The sequence below is a fragment of the Anser cygnoides genome, chromosome 2 (genome assembly GCF_040182565.1).
Source record: "Anser cygnoides isolate HZ-2024a breed goose chromosome 2, Taihu_goose_T2T_genome, whole genome shotgun sequence".
NCBI classification, from domain to species: domain Eukaryota; kingdom Metazoa; phylum Chordata; class Aves; order Anseriformes; family Anatidae; genus Anser; species Anser cygnoides.
In genome coordinates, this window is record NC_089874.1 from 86,825,091 (window position 1) to 86,842,357 (window position 17,267).

At 37.9% G+C, this 17,267-nt stretch overlaps 1 protein-coding gene across 12 annotated transcripts in view; it reads left to right on the plus strand.

Moving 5' to 3' along the window:
• The window catches only part of CTNND2 (catenin delta 2), a 648,554-nt gene that overhangs the window by 486,950 nt on the left and 144,337 nt on the right, over positions 1–17,267 (plus strand). For all 12 annotated transcript variants that reach the window (XR_010829527.1, XM_066992559.1, XM_066992566.1 and 9 more), the window contains one exon: positions 13,170–13,383. Coding sequence is in view for 11 of the 12 variants with exons in the window: in XM_066992559.1 (XP_066848660.1) it covers positions 13,170–13,383 (214 nt within the window). In the remaining variant the exon portion in view is untranslated. The remainder of the gene's footprint in view (positions 1–13,169; positions 13,384–17,267) is intronic.

Sequence of the window (17,267 nt, forward strand, 5' to 3'; positions counted from 1 at the left end):
CTTTTCAAGACTTATTTATCTTTCTGACTTTATTTTTGCAGTGAAGCTTTAGGTGGTACTTTGAGGGCTGTCTTTCAACCATCAGGGGCTATAATATTACAGTACTGATGTGATGTACTGCGTACATCTTACATGAGAAGTAACTGCAAAGTGTAAAATAACTGACCTATAATTATTAAATGAGATTTGGTCAACTGGTGGTATAATAATAACAAAAAGAAACTGCGACAAGATCAATTAATTTGATCAGTTTGTGTATCTGTTATTTTAGCTTTCTCTAGCACAACAATATCTCAGTTTCAGCCTATCGTTTTGTGTTGTGCTGCAACACAAAAAAATAACATGTTTCTTTGTAGCGAGAGATAGGAAAGAAAGATAGGGAAAATATGAGAAAATGTCATAAATGATGAACAGATGAAGTAATACATGTATACCTGAGTATATCCGAAATAAATTGGTTTGTAGTGAAAGTGCATGACTAAGGCTCAAGCCCTGGGTTCATTTTTAGCCCTGTATTGCCATAGGCTCTCCTGTAAAATGAGGATGATAATTTTATTCTACTTACTTTATTATTCTCAAGGGTGATAAGTTGGCAACAACCTGTCAATAAGGTACCTGTGCAGTTTCAGGTTGAAAAGTTTTGTGAGGGTTTTCCCACTTGGCTTGCTTTCTAGGTACTTTTGTGAAATACCCAAATGGTGCTGAAATGCCAAATCCTTCTCTTTGACACGAACGCCGGTGAGAGCAGAGGAGTGCCCTTGCTGAGCCGCAAGTGTGTGAGAGGCTTCTCCCATGCCTCTGTTTTAGTGTTAGGTATGTCTTTCATGCATGGCAGCTTCAGGAGGTGGAAAGGTGCTCAAAGGAGGCAGCAGCGGTTTGTAGTCCATGTGGCGGGGCATGAAATCCTGGATCCTTACCAGCAGCAGGCTCTTGTATGGGGTGCAAAATCCCTTCTGTCTCCCTTCTGCACAGGCTGGGAGGGGAGGATGTGAATGCATTTCTCTGATCAGTTTCAGAAGTTAATTTATGCACTATAGCTTTATGATATTTATCTCTTCTGACAGTAAAGTGCATGTCTTTGTTTTGTGCACAGTCTTTACATGCAATTAGACCAAGTACTAATGAGTATCACTGAGTGTTGTACTGCATGTACACAACCTGTACTTTCTGTACAGAGTGGCATTTTACACTCTAGGGTCCCTCAGCGATCATTTAACCACGGTTACTCTCAATTTCATTGTCAGGATATTGTGCCTGAATTATAATAATAATTTAAAATGTGCCTGGCATATTTCATTTGATACAACTGGGAAAATATTACAGTTGTTAAATAAACAAGTTAATGACAAGCCCCACCAGAGTAACATTTGGTTAAAACAGGAAATAGAAGAGTTAGGATGCAGACTGAAGACTGCTCTGCAAAATAGTAGCAGATCAGTGAGGATCAGTTCTCATCTTTGTTCTCCTCTGCACTGCTAAGGACCTTGATTAATGCTTTGGCTTTGTTTTGTTCACATTTAGAAATTATTCCTTTGGCAAAATAGCCTCAACTGGGAATAAAGCATCAGTCCTGTGAAGTGACATGGTTTCAGAAATAAATAAACAAAAGTATACGATTTCATAAATGTAATTGAAAATCTAATTGTAGTTAATTGCAGTTATTTTTTCTGAGTTAATGCTAGATAAGCAAAATTTAGGCACTTTGCATACTTCCTTCCTGTTTTCAGTCATTTTGCACAATTACATTGTTCTCATCTCTCAAAGAGGCTGGATCAAATGAATTTACAAAGTGACTGAAAACATTATTATTTTGCAAAATGATGGGCTTAATATTGAGAACATGTATCAGTATGTTTACCACTCACCCTGCTTTACACTACTTTCCTGTTTCTTCCCCAACCCCACCCCATTACTCCCCCTCCAGATAACAGCCAAATGGACAAAGTTTCGCCCGCTCTTCCCAGAATTACCTCTGAGATACGCTTTTCTATGATGCTAATAAGTAGTCAGTTTGCCTCTGCATAAGCAACCTTGTATAAAAGAATTTTAGGCAATAAATTCAATTAGCCAGAAAATTCAGATGTGAACATCTGGTGATAATGCTTTTCATGACATTAGGAGGAAAGAAAAAAAATCAGTATTGTGTGCACAAGATGAATGCCTTCATGCTACTTCTTACGGCATGCAGCAGGTGCAGAAAGAACATTGCGCTGTTTCTTGAACCTCTCTCATCGGCCTGGGAAAATTGTCCTGGTTGCATTTAAACATTTGTAAAAGCCCTGTCTTTTGTATTTGAAAATACAAGTCTGTAGGGAAGGAAAAGTAATACACACTGAAAGGCAGCGTCATTTGACATAAGTAATATGGTGTTTCCACATTTTGAATGGGCGCTAAATACATCTGCAGCTTTTTGAAGCAGCATAATGTTCTAGTGTACATTCCGTGGATTTCTTTCCATACATAACCCTTCTGCCAATTGCCTCTCTGATTTATGAGGCCAATGTATGAATGGGGGAGATTACTTTCCTGTTATAGAGCATACTTTTTTTATTACTGTTCTCATCACACAGCGAGCCAAGGTAAGACTTCGTACACACTGTGTATAAATAAAGGAGATCAATATCAATATCTGTAATTTGATGCTTTCTCAAGATACCTATAGTAAAAAGGTTGGCAGCAAAATGATTTCAATAAGGTGAATGTTAGTCCTGATAGAAAAGCTACACCAAATGGAGCATCTAATGTAAAGACCATCAGATGATCATCAAAATATTTTTGAAAATACAGAGATGGCTGTCACTTAGCTACTGAGAGCGGTTGCAGCAGAAGGCACCATTTTCTAGAGTCATGAGGATGCCTAAGGCTCTGAGATTAAAATGCCTACCTATCTATACAGCCACTGCAAAAACCTGTTTGAAGACATTTGAATCAGAGAGTCTTTAGGTAATCTTGAAGTAAACTTACAGCAATGATGCTGAAGTTAGTCCTGCTGTTCTAGATTCACGCAGACATCGCTCAGAGAAGAGTTTGTCTCATGCTGCAAAGAAAATAAAAGCAAAAACAAGAGAAATAAAAGCAAGGTATAAAAATCATCCATTCAAAAGTCTGAAGCACTACTGTGCATTTTGTACTGATCATGGGCCTGATTCTTCCCTTCTCATCCCAGAAAAGTACTGCTTGAACGATAAAAGGCTGACATTTTTAAGGTCAGTATCTTGTACGGATCTCAGTTCAGGCAGAAGAGGAAATGCATTAGATCTGTGAGTTATTTGGAATACAGTAACTTATTTAGTTTCACAAAGAAGTTTGATTTCTTCCTGCATACTTATCTGCATAAAAATTAAGGATTTATAAATCTGGATAAAAATTAAGGATTGTAATACCTATTCTGAACCTTCTTTAACAGGTCTGATTCAGACCATTACATCTGAGCTGTTGCTGCCACTGTAGTTGCTGAAGAGCAGGTGGGAAATGCTGCTCACCAGTGTCACCAGCACTGCTGAATCTGGCTGGGTACTTCCCTAGACATATCACAGACACATGGTTAACCAAGCAAAGCACTAAAGAAAGGGACATAATTTGTACTCCAGACAGAAGTATTACAGGTTTGGAGTTTTCTTGTTTCAAATTGCTATTTTGCTATTCTTATGTCCAGAACAACTGAAAAATTGCCACAATTCACACACTTGTTTCCAAAGCCATATCATAGCAGAAGCACTGAGGTAGTCTACCATAAATGAAAGTAATGCCTAATACTATGGTATATGGGGCATCAGAAGAAAGTTGTGAGACATGGAAGAGAAAAGGAACTGGACCGAGACAAAGGAAAAAAAAAATCAAACCTGTACAAGCACGTGTGAATGTATACCTAAAATTTTGAATATTGAACTATGAGCATTATGAAGTCTGTAAGACAAGACAGAGACAGATGCTTGTGCTGACTTTCACTCTGTTTATAATAGTAGTGTAAATGGGGAAGTGTAGAAAAGGTTATGTAGTGCAGCTTTGTATTGGAACTCTTGAATTACACATTGTAGTTGTAGCTGTGCCATAGCCTTCCTTTGTGACCTTAGGCAAATAATGTAATTTTACTTGCCCAAGTTTCTACGTATCAAGAGTTTTGGCAAACCTTTCTTACAAAGAGGCATGTTGAGAATGCATTAATTAGTTTTTGAGACAGTAACTATCCCCCAAATATTTTATCTAAGACAGAAAATTCTCATGTGACTAAGAGATTTTTTTGAAGATAAACACATCAGTTAAAATAAGATAATACTTCTTGTTTAAATTGCAGTAGAGAATGTCATGGGAGCAGAGGTCATCAGGTGGCAGTATGATACTTCATCTAATAACTGTAAATATATATTTTAATCTGAGAAGAAATGGTCTGTTGTTTATTCTGTGAGGCAAACTATCTGAGATAGCTACAGCATGCCTCAAATAAATATCTTTTTGAATTTTCAATTAGGGTTGAAATGTCAGATGTTTGTCCTTAAACACCAAAAAAAGAGGAATTGTCTGTGGTCTTATATGTGACCACTGTTCCATGATCATATTTGTGTTTACGTTGAATAAATCCCACTAGTAATATGCTGAACTGAATATAGTTAATTGCCACTTCACAAATTTTCATCTGCTATTATGGTGATGTTCTCTGGTACTGTTGGTTAGAGTATTTGGACTACTGACCTACTTCATTTGTCTAAAGAACCTGATTTTTTTTTCAAAGAAAGAGTAGAGATTTAAGTATCATATTTATCTTCGCAAGGAATCTGGCCATAGGAGTAACGGGATGTTCTTAGGTGAAGTATATATGTTGATATATTTTTCCCAAGAATAAATGTAATCCTTCATACTCAAAAAGATGCTTAATTCTTTTTTAATACCACAGAGTAAATGATCCAAACCCTTGGCGTTAATCATCATTTTTCATTTAATTTCAGACAGTGCTAGATCACCGCCTGAGTAATGCCTGTGACTTTTGCATCCTAAATTAATATTGCTGTCGTATTATCTGTTGAATGCATGCAGCTGAACCTTCTTTAATATTGTGCCTTTTTCAACTGTTTCAAAACAGAGAGACCACAAATTTAAAGCAATTAATTTCAATACCTTCTGGGGGCTTCGGCTTGTTTGTATCTTCCCTAATAGGTGTGTGTTTGAGTCACGCCCCCCAGTGATTCAAAAGCTGAAAAGCCTGGTTAATGCAAGTCATTATTGATCTGTTCATTTTAGGAGATGCTGCTTTGGAGAGAGGGCTTGAAAATTGTGTTCCTGATACCTTCGCATTCAAGCTAGGACTTTAGGTCAGCCCTGTGTATGCAGATAAGAGTATTACTTGGGTGATCCTATTAATACTTGATGTTTAGTTTTAGGATAGGATTCTTGCATGGGCCTACAAATTACTATTTTTAATGAGTATTTAGGTAAATTGCTTTACTATATGTAACTTGTATCTAGCCGTAGAGTTTTCTTAGTTGTAAAAAACAAAATCATGCTAAAACCTTGATTTATAATAGGCACAGCCTTCCTACTGAGGGTGAAAAACAAACTGCATCACAGTATAGAATACATTAAGGCTTACTGACTGAGGAGGCAGCACATTTATTCATACTTTTTCAGGGCAATTTTAGAGCATAATTTTGAGTCTTCTTCTGTCGGAACATGTTTTTGAGTCTATGTTGACCCCACATATAGATCCCAGGGTCTAAAGAGGTCACTTAAGAGAAACACAGGGAAAAACAAATGTATATTTGGTAACAGAATTAAATAACCACTCCCAGATGGAAAACTTCTGAGTATTGACCCTGTGCTTTGAGTCATGTGTCACATAACCATTTCCCCAAATAACAGTGTGATTTCTTCAAACACAGAAAAGAAGTTCCCCTCTTTTTCCGCATGCTGCAGTTTAGGATGTGGAGAACAGTTCTTATTCAACTTAAAGCAGAACATTGTATACGTACCAGTGGTTGAATTTATTTAAATTATGCCTGTTGGCAGCTTTATGTCACCATGGTGTCTGATCTAACTAGTCCTTAATGACAGTTCTGCAAAACTGTTCTTAAATGGGACCAAGATCCAAACCTTGATTTAGACTCCTTAAACAAATTAGACTTCTGAGCTAATGCAGCAATTTGCATAACATTCCACTCTATTTTAAGCTGAAATTGCTCAGCACTTTTTAAAACCTGCAGCAAATTGCTTTGCTAACGAGACTAAATTACTCTATGATGTTACAGGTAAATTGCTCTGTAATAAATCTCACGTGCGTTTGCAATGTAAGGACTTTGCATTGTCTACCTGCTGCTCCATAGGCATTTCAAAAGAAATAGTGAAGAAGAATTATAGTTTGAACCGATACTTTTATCTTAAGAGAATTATTGTCCTGAATATTATTCCCCTATCCTATTTTGATGGAGATTTTTCTCCCATTCAAACCCATTTTAATTTTTAGGAATCAGCTTTTGGAGGGGTCTTAACAGTTACCAGTGAGGCTGCACACCTTCCAAACCCTTCTCCAAAAAAAAAAAAATTAAAATACAGTGTTTTTTCTTCTTAGATGAAAGTTGTTTTAATAATGTAAACAAAAGATAAGTAATGGAAAGTTCTCATGGAAAGGATTTGGGATTGCAATATAAAAATCTAGATATGTAATAATGTTATAGATACTGTGTACAACTGGTCAGTGTGGCCAAGCTGCTGTGTGGGCATTGGCCTCTTGGACTGGCCTGTAGCACTGGTCTGTATGGAGGCACCAGTGTGCTAAACTGGTTGTATGTAGTCAAGGAATGTCTCATAAACACTGCGCTGCCTGTCATTGTCAAAATGCCTTTGGCATTTGGTTCTGCCTTTCCTCATCCATGGAGCAGAATTGCTGGGAATCCATTTGTGTATGAAATCATAAGCACTTATTTTGCTGGTTGGAAAACCCCTTCCAGTATCTAAATACATTAAAACCAATGATTACTATAAATTTCAAGAACTAGTCTTCAGATGAATTGTCCTTTTAATTTGGGGTCTATTGGATATATACCATTACCAGTGCTAACAGTCAATTATTTTCCAATTGCTGCATACATAACACAGTGGCAAAGAAATAATTTTATACGTTTAAACACTTACACTTTGACATATTGAAACGTGCTTTCTTAATAATGGAAATGTCACTGTGTAAGTCGTGGATGATGTGTGTTATGTCAATTAAGCTGACAATTAATATCTGTGATGTCTCAAAAGGCTTGACTGTTAGATTTTTTTTTAACTTCCTTTGGATGAAGAGTTACTCTAATTGTTAAAAAGAATGTTGAAAGTGAATATTTAGCTATGAATTAATCTTTGCATTAAGACTGTGGTGATCGTAATGGCTGAACACTTAACATCTTGTTGGAAATAGAAGATTGTATTATTTTAGAAACACTTTTTTTGTCAGCTATTCTTAATCCATCTCTGTTTCCATTATATTTTACTTTGTGAAGCATGGTAGTTAGAATTCAATACAGAAGAGAATGTTCAAATTATATCAACTGGCAACATTTGAACAATATCTCAGATGCCCACTTGCTAAGTATAAATAGAAGAGGAAGGGTGTTTTGATTTCTACCACAGCAATATTTTTAGGCTGTTGGAATGCTTCGTTACCTAACAGTCTTTGGCTAAACCGGTTAAAAATTGAAGTTTTACTTTTCTTTCCTTGTTATGTCTCTAGCTCTGATTGTTACAGCTTTCTAATGGATGGAAGAGGCAATTTCCATTATGCAACAACTGAGAGAGAGTCTTTTCCTTCTCTTCTTTACTGCTGGGAGGAATAGAATAATTTTTATTTCAGCATTCGTTGGAGTTCAGAACAGTAGTAATAGTGAAGACACCTAATTCCTATTTGCTTTGACTTTGCTTCTGCCATAAGCAACAACCAAATGTGAGGACTGTTTTTCTGATACTTTGATACATGGAAAGATGACTCACCTTTATTGTGTTCACATTTGAAAAGTTATCTCTCCTTTTAAGTAGGAGAAATAATACTTTTGATTGTAAGTCAAAGCAGGCATTCTGCTCGAGCTGACAGTCATGGTTATCCTCGCTTTTAGGGCAAACCTTCCTCTTCCCCAGGGAAGCAAGCCAGTAGAGTTTTCACATCCAATTGTTAGACTTTAAATAGAGAGCCTGGAGGAACAGCATGGCTTCTGTGCTGAATCAGTGACAGGTAGCATGTTTTGTCAATTAAGGTCATGGACTGTAATACCGTTACTGCTTACACTTGACAATAATTCAGTTTCAAGCTGTGTTACGATTTGTACAAGCTTCAGCATGTATTTATCATGAAAAATAACAGGGAAATTAAGAAGGCTGCAAAATATCCTACAATACTTACACTTTTTTTTTTTTTTTTTCTTTTCCCTTGGGGATCTCATGTTCATAAATTGTCCTTCTGACAGTTTTTAGAGCACAGAAAGTATTCTTTGACCAGAGTACTCTCAAAAAGAGTAAAGGCAATATTTAACCAGTGTAAAGCAGAGCAAGAAGATACCAAAAGCTGTAGATCCAGTCATCTTTCCCAGAGGGAACTAAATATACCTAGGAAGAAGTCCCTGGGTATTTTTTGAATGTAGCTCTGTATTTGATCCACAGACTCCAGTATATCTTTTGTATAAGGGTAGTGCTTGAGTGCCGCCTGAACTACCTACCTCCTGGCTGTGTTAGTAGTGTTCCAAGTCATTGGGACCAAACTCCACCTGCTGCTGGGAAACGGAGCAGGAGACGTTATGGTGTTGCATCAGAAGGTAGACACTTCTCCTTTAGACTAGGTTAAGGAGCCAGGTGGTGATTTCTCTTGTCAGCAAACATGTAAGGCTGAACATGGAGCACAGGTAAAATTTCGGGCATACTACAGTATATACTAACCTAAATTACATACTTACCACTTCGAAAGCTCTGGTTGAATGTCTCCAAGCCTTTGAGTGGTTTCTTTGGTCATCAGCCAGTGACCTTAGACCTGGTCTTTGGTACTGTCTCCTGTTCTGCAGGGTTTGCAAATGAGAGCGTGGTTTATTACCGTTCCTGTCTCACCTCTGTTTTTATGCTGGACAGCCATTAACCAGATGTCCTCACAAAACAGGTGTCTTTGCATTCCAGGTATCTACATATCCTTCATGTCCTACTATTTTCTTTCCACAAATCCATGCAATCTTTTATATCAAATTAGAAAAGCTATCAAATAATTCATATGCTAAAATCGTACATTAATCAAGTATATCAGTATTGATTCAGACATATTTTAGTACTTCTTGTCTGATCCTCTTGTCGGGTTAAAAAATGGACAATATATTCAAGGGAGAATGAACTTTTATAAGAGTGGCTGAACTTAGATGTGCTGCAGAACCAGACAGTAATTCTTCTGAATTCAGAAGTGACTGTTCTGGAATTGACCTGTGTGACAACAGAGTTTGTCTCCTGTATTCCCTGATAACTTGGTACTATGCTGATTATTTGCTTATCATAGGCGAGCAGTCTTTGGTATATTTTTTCTTTTCCTCTAGATGTAGCGAGGCAGTAGCTACTAATGTGTCAATAAGTACTGCATTAAGAAACGTTCTCTCTGTATAGTCAGGAGAGAGGCAGAAGTACCTATCAAAATTCTCCGGAGGAGCGGGATTTGATGCCCCACTGGGGTAAATTGCTGCTTATCCACCCATCCGAGTATTCTTGGCAAAGACATCTGGCAGTAGCTCTGTTGAGCTCACAGGAGCCATGACAACTTAGCTCCACAGAGAATCTGCCCAAAGAGACTCAGTAAGTCAGAATTACTCTCCTCCAGACTGCAGCTGTAACTCCATAAAGGACCTGAAGAAATAATTTAATTTTCTTTGCCTCAGTTTCTGTAAGCATGAACAGGTTCTGGTAACATTCATCACTCTCATGATTTGTGAGTAGTAGTTAAACATGTTGGAGAATATAGTATTAGTCAGCTATATCATATATGATGGAAATACAAAGATGTGGTGGGATTTCTAGGGAATAATTGGCAGTTGGAAAAGCAAAAGCAAAGCAACAGAGTAGTCCAGGTAGAGAACAGCATCAATAACTGAGCTCCCAGTTGTGAGGAGTGAGCTCTATTGCTGCATGCACGATGTAGCTACTTTGCCAAGTACCTGAGCTTGGAAATTCAAGGAAAGTTTGCAAAATAAAGATCGTCTTTCCCACGTACCGGTGGGTTTCTTCTAAAGTACAATTTGAGAAAATTTGTCAGGTTAGGTGAAGTGTTATATATCATCAGTTTCATTTCTGTTGTATTACTTTTTTTTTTTCCTGACAGATATGCATTTTAGATGAATATTTAATTCCCTTGCTTTTAAGAAACTATCCTTGAATCACTTCAGTCCATTGAGAACTTCAGGTTTTGTCAAAGTATGAGTTGCATGAGCTGAATACAACTGGGCTGTGCGTTACCACGGCTGAAAAGGGATGGTACAACTCAGAAATACCATCTATATGTGGCAGAAGCAGACATTTTCACTTCAAAAGGAGTAGAGGACAGAAAAACCTGTCACTTGGCTGGTCACTAGGAGATGTAAAACGGCTTTCACCTTGGGACCAGGGCAGGGACCAGGCACTGGTGTCCTCTGTGTCTAAGAGGAAGAGTAGGGAAAACAGCACAGGCACAGCTTGCTGCTGAGCAGTGGCTGAGCCTTTTCCTGCTTCAGATACGTTATAGCAGACAGAATGATTTTTGCTCTGTAGTTACTATTTTTTCTCATTCCTCTCATCATACATAATCTTTCTTTTTTTTTCACCCATGAATCAATTAAAATATTCATTCAACATATTGTGCTTTAAAAATATGAAACACAAAGATCAGCAGGCATGTTTTCATTCTGTCGTTCCTGATATTACTCATCATACCAGAACAACTTGTATATTTCTCAACGGCATTTTTTTTTCCATCAGATGTTGTCTCTTTTCAGAGGTACAAGTCTAAAGCTCAGTGGCTGGTTCACCTTTTGTAGTACTGATGCATAGATTTTTGTTTCTGGACTGTTTCAGTAAATGTCATCTATTTCGTCATGTAGGTGGCTCTTCATGTGGTTTGCTTGGGTTTGAAAATCTGGTTAAGTAGGGAAGCAAACGTATTTTAATCCAAACATTAAATGTTGGTGGATTGTAAAAACAAGCAAACAAACAACACCCCAGTTCCCTCTGCCCCCATCCAAACTCCCCCCAGATAGATGTGGTTAATTAAGCCTGGCTTGGACAGGAGCAACTGATTCCGTTGCAAGTCATCCTATTAACAGTGGTAAGGGTGTGATCTGTGAGATGCACCGCAGCACCTTTTCTCTTTGATCTATTTTCCTGGTTTCTGAACTGAAGGATGTCACTGTCTGAGCAGGGGAAGCACGGGCTCCTAAACAGATCAGTGCAGTGTTATGCCTGCAGCTGATAGATCGTACTGATGTCCATTCCCAGTGCTGCACTCCCCGTGTGGAGCTGGTTGCTGCAGCCTTCCTAGTGACCGGAATACTGCTCGGAGGGTTGGACATGATAAAATGACTACTTAAGGGAAGATGTTTTAGTTCATCTTTAAATAGTAGCTATCGCTTTGGTGATTAGCCCAAAGCTGTATTGTAAATGTATACACGTTATAACAATTTAATACGGTAACATCTCAGTATATATGCTTTTTAAGCATGAAACTGCTCTATTACTGGGTCTTTCTATTATTTATTATAGAAATTGGAATATGCCAGATAAGCTGGTAGAAGAAAAGAGAGAGCTTCTATTTGATCAGTGGGTAATTTTGTATAGCTCAATTTTGGAAACTCAAAGGCTGAATCATTTTTCCATTTATATTTGCAGTGAAGTTTGTGTTAGGTGTATGAAATGCCATATATCAGTTATACTTCAATATTTTGAAGTTAGCAGATAGAGTATGAATTTCTAATAAATTTTAATGTGGTTTGTTTAACCTTTTCCTTCTCTCAAGCCTCACCCCTGCAGACAACCCCAAGAACACTTACACATTCAAGAACAACTGCAAAAAAATTTCAAAACTTTGTCATCATAAACTTTGATTCTAAAAAAGCCTCACCTTTCTCTGCAGTTTTGAAAATACTCTATAGCTGCCTCCTTTATAATGTCTTAGGCAGAATATTACTAGAGGTAGTTAGATGGCCAGGTAAAATGCCTGGCTTGCTTTGAGCCTTCAGCAACAACCCACGCAGTGAGAAAATTTTTGACAGATGTCTGTCTAACTTGCTTGAACTTAGTACCCCTTGGATCTTAGTTACAAATCAGTCTGGTTTCTTAAAACTAGGTCCAAGATTGATTGTTATTTTTAGAGCAGGTAGTACCAGAGTACCCTCAAGCTGGATTTGCTGCAAAATATTTTGTAATAAGCTGTTCTTGATATTCTTGGCATCCTTGATCATTCGCTTTAAATATTTTTGTTCTTCCTGTAGAATGATATTTTATATCAGATATTGCATTAGAAACTTATTTCATAGGCCACCTTAGGAATGAATAAAACTTCTTCTCTTACATCACTGAAGGGTCACCCTCAAACTTAATAAAATGAACTTTCCATGATTTGTCCATCATCCTAGTCTTTGTGTTTCTGCAGACTTCCTCATTTTTGCCTTCCAACTTCACTTGTAAGACTTTTTTTCCCAGTTTTGTTGGTATAATATCCTTACAGGTACTATAGTAGCTGCGGACATTCCAACTAATTAAATGCAAAAGGAGGTACTCCTAATAACATTATTGAGTTCAGTTGTTTTTTTTTTTAAATTTGCAGTAGTCTTGTGGTCTTTTCCTACAGTGCATATTCTCTTTAACTTGTGACGTGTTGCACTTTGAAGCAGATGATGTTGCTCCACCACAAGAGAAACCCTTGCCGAGGCAAACCTTGCTGGACCTTGAGAAATCTTGCTGAGGCAACACTGTTGGCTAAATTTTGGCAGTTTTTTCAGAGGTTCAGGTTTGTCATTGTATGGTTATATTGCCACAGAAAAAATAATACGAGGATTCAAATGGGTGTAACACAGCGGCTTTGCAAGGCTGCCATCATACCTTTACTGGAGCATAGCCTGCATAAACCACACCTTAATTAAATGGGGGTAACATACATAATGCTGGTCTTTATTCCCTAATGTTATGGTTATCACTTTGGCCTGTTTCAGATAAGAAGACAAGGCGGAATACAATTACTGGTGGACCTATTGGACCATCGGATGACAGAAGTCCACCGTAGTGCCTGTGGAGCTTTGAGAAACTTGGTATATGGGAAGGCAAATGATGACAACAAAATTGCTCTGAAAAACTGTGGTGGTATCCCAGCATTAGTACGGTTACTCCGCAAGACTACAGATTTGGAAATCAGAGAACTGGTCACAGGTTTGAATCTTTCGATATTTTTTGTTCAAACTCTATGCAGGCCCTACAAGCACAGGTCTGTGGTGTGTGTCAGTAGCTCCATCAGTAACTTTTTATTTCATTACCGTCTTCTGTGCTGTAACACAACACTTTAAGGACTCCTGGATGTGTGTAACATATGAATAGCTTTATTTGATATTATGCAGTCTGTTTCCTGTTACAGCTCCTGCTTTTTTTCTTCTCAGTTAGCCATGAATGTTCTTGCAGGAGGTGCTTCATGTATAGATGTGGGGTTGTGGGGCAGAATCCTACCATCAGCTGTGCTCTGCTCCCCATCCAGTCTGGTGTATGGCTGCCCATGAAGAAGTCAGAATTTACTGAATTTTCTTAGACACTATTAATAATTTCTTTTATACTTTATATACTGGGAAGGATGGTTTTGTTGTTGTTGCTTTTGAATTTTCACATGGTTTTGAAAGGAAAGTGGAAAAGCATGCTGGAGAGATGGACAGCATCCTCTTCTGAAGCTTTTTTTTTTCTGAAATTTGGTATCATGCTATGTGATGTATGTTAGACATAGGATGTTCAGGTAGTGGTAAATTTCTTGTTTCACTAGAGTAAAATCCAGTATTTTTAAGGTTGCTCAAGCTTTTTCCCTTATGAAATTCAGGTTTGTTTTTTACAGAAATACAGAAATGCTTTCAAACAGTACCAATCTGACACATTTGGAGATACCTTCCCCTTAATCTATCCTATTTAATATGCAAAAGAGAAGATGGATGGCTTTTTTGAGTTTTTCGATTTCTGATTTCATTCTATTTGATTGCTAATGTCAATGTGGTAATTAATGCTACAAATAAAAAATCTTAAGATCTTTTCATCATCCCATTTTACAATGCCTGAATTTCTATTATGATTTTCTTACTACAATATGTGAAGAAAGTTCTCATTTCTATCATAGAAGTGTCAGGGTACACAGCATCACCTGTGCTTCTGCAGAAATTATTTAACCTGGTGGGTCAGGCCTCATTTAGGACACAATTGATAAGATTTCCATCCTTCAGTTGGCTCCTGATTCCTTCCTTGAGGGTGTCTGAATAAACTCCATGGTGCTTATTAAATGTAGATTTTTATATTCGATTTTGCTTCTTGGTTACAACACCTATCACCTTGTACTCGTTAGGCAGGATTAATGGTGCAGAGATGCTGGGTTGCACAAGCTCTGATGGTGCCTCCTGCAGAGTGACAGAATTACTGACAGATCTAATAAAGTGTAACCACTGCTTCAGATTCAACATACTTGTTTGTCTCTTGGTTATGTTGTCTATGCCCCGACTCTAGGGAACATTCTGTTCTTTTATTCTGAGAAGTAAGTGGCAAACTGCTAATGAACATCAGCAGTAGACTTCAGCAGTTTCAGTAGCAGCTTCCATGTTGTCTGTAGACAGAACACATAATGTCATCAGGTCATTCAAAGAAAAGATAATAGGCTACAGTTTACATTCCTTCCATTGCACAGTATGGTGTTAAATTTTTCTGAATTCCCACAGAAAGGATGTGTGTGCTGCATGCCCTCAAGCTGTTACTGCTGAGAAGTTTAGGTGCCAACCACCAGTGGTAGGAACCAGCCTGCGTATGGTTAGATGCGGCTAACGGGGACAGTAAGCATCAGGAGAGCTGGACGTCTATGGAAGGCATGCAGAGAGAGGTGACTGAGGAATGGAATGAGAGTTATTGGTAGCTCAGGATTTTATTCCTGGGCCAGCTTTTGTGTTGTGTTTTTGTTTTGTTTTTATTTGTTTGTTTTGTTTTAATTAGTCAGTACATCCCAGAAGGCCACCGCTTCCCCTGGCTGCGTCTGCGCCTTTCAGAATGCAAATCAGTAGCACTGGCTTTGAAAATGAAATCCTGATAGTGGTGGTACTCTGCAAAGCTCCTTTCCAAAGCCATGCTCATAGCTGCACCTCTCATCCTCCGTCTCTTAGAAAACAGACTGGAATTGTGCATCATAATCAGTTCTCCTTTGCTTTTTTTGTGAAGTGTTACAGTGTGACAGCTGCCCCAGTTAGATTCCTTCCCTCTGTCTTTTCTGGGGAAAGAAGGATTACTCCTGCAGCAGCTGCCTCAGTAATAAAAAATATTTAACTTGGTGGTGGGCACGAGGGAAAACAAAAATTTCTCCTGCTTCCTGTCAGCTTTCTTGATATGAGGTGGCAGGAAGATAATTATTTCAGTAGTGCCACCGTAGCCTGAAGGAAGTACTGAGAAAATAATAGCAAATGGGTGTTTTAGAAGTAAACATAATAGCTTAAGCCTTTCAATCCCATGTTCATTGCGCATCCTGTCTACATAAAGCTGTTCTGTTTCTTAGTTCTGGAGAGGGCACAAAGTTCTTGCCATAAGACTTCATATGGACTCTGTCAGCACAGCCTCTGAATATTCTTCATGCATCTGTCCTCAGAGTGCTTCTCTTGGGTGGAGAAGTATCATTATCTCAGTTTTACAGATGGGGAACTGAGCCTATCAGGTCTAAATGACCTGTCCAGAAATCTGCCAAGACGAAGGTGTGAATCACTTTGAGTAGGCACTTAGCAGCGAGGGAAGAAATATGGGCAGGAAATGTTTTTAGCAGCTCAATTTATCTGAACAGTAGCGAAGCATTCACTGCCTGCTTCAAGTACCATGAAGCACATGCCCGCCAAGGTGAAAGTTATTATATTAGTTCTTCCCTCAAACATGTACATTTTCTTCCTTCTTGTTGCTTCTCCCCAAGGAGCTTAGAATTTCAATTTCCAGCTATCTCAAGACTGGTTTTGCAAGGGTACTTAAACCTGCAAACCAGCTTTCTATCCTAGTAGCTCCTTGCTTTTCAACATTGCCCTTCGCATCATGTGTGGCTTCTCCTGTTTTTCAGATTATTTTTTTTCTGCCATAATCCCCCCAACACAGAGTTTTTCACTTCTTCATTTATCTCATTGTTCTCCTCCTTGGTAACAGAGGGCTTGGACAAATATTGAAAAACCTTACTAAGCTCAAATTTTTGAATTCGGCAAACTGAACCTAATTGCAAAGTGATACATTTTCAAGACTTTCATTACGTGGAGCAAATGGTTTCAGTGCAGGCTCCCATCTCAAAGCTTTGAGAGAACTGGGCTGCCCAACTGTGATGAAATTAAATGGTGTTAATACCCATGCAGTACTTCTTGAAATACTGAAAGGTTCCTCTTTGAGAAACACTTTCATAGTAACTTTTCTTACTAGAAGAACCTGGATAAAGTAACTGAGGTATAGCAAAAAATGGAAATGCTATGAAGAAGTGAAATATTCTGATAGAAACAGGGTTTTCAGCAGGGCCTGCAGTGAGGAATCTGCAACCTCTGACAATCTCCAGAGACACAAGGAGAATCTGAATTGCAATGCCTTGTTTTGCGTACATTTGTAAATGAAAGTCTATATAATCTGAATGCATCACACTTAATTTAGCTGTTTTTTCACCCAAGCCATGTGCTTCTATGTTCCACGATAGCTCCTGTAAATGGGAAAAAATAAAAGCCTTTTATTTTAAAATAATTGTATGTTAACACTTTCCTAGTAAATATAAATAGACAAGAACACAGTACAAAATTAGCACAGATTCTGCAGATGGTAGAAAAATGTTATCACTTCTTAATGATGACAGTGTGTAGCTGATTGTGACTAAGCTTTTCTTTCCTGAGTTAATGTTAATTATGAACATTTCCATAAAATTCTATTTTAGCATTCTTCCTATTTGGTTTACTATTAGGAAAAAAATAAAATTAAAAAACAAACAAACATAAAAGTAAGATGTGTTAGCAAGAATAATGCAAGAATCCTGTTGATTCATTGTAGAGAACGTGTGGTCAAGCAGGTGTTGATAGATTCAA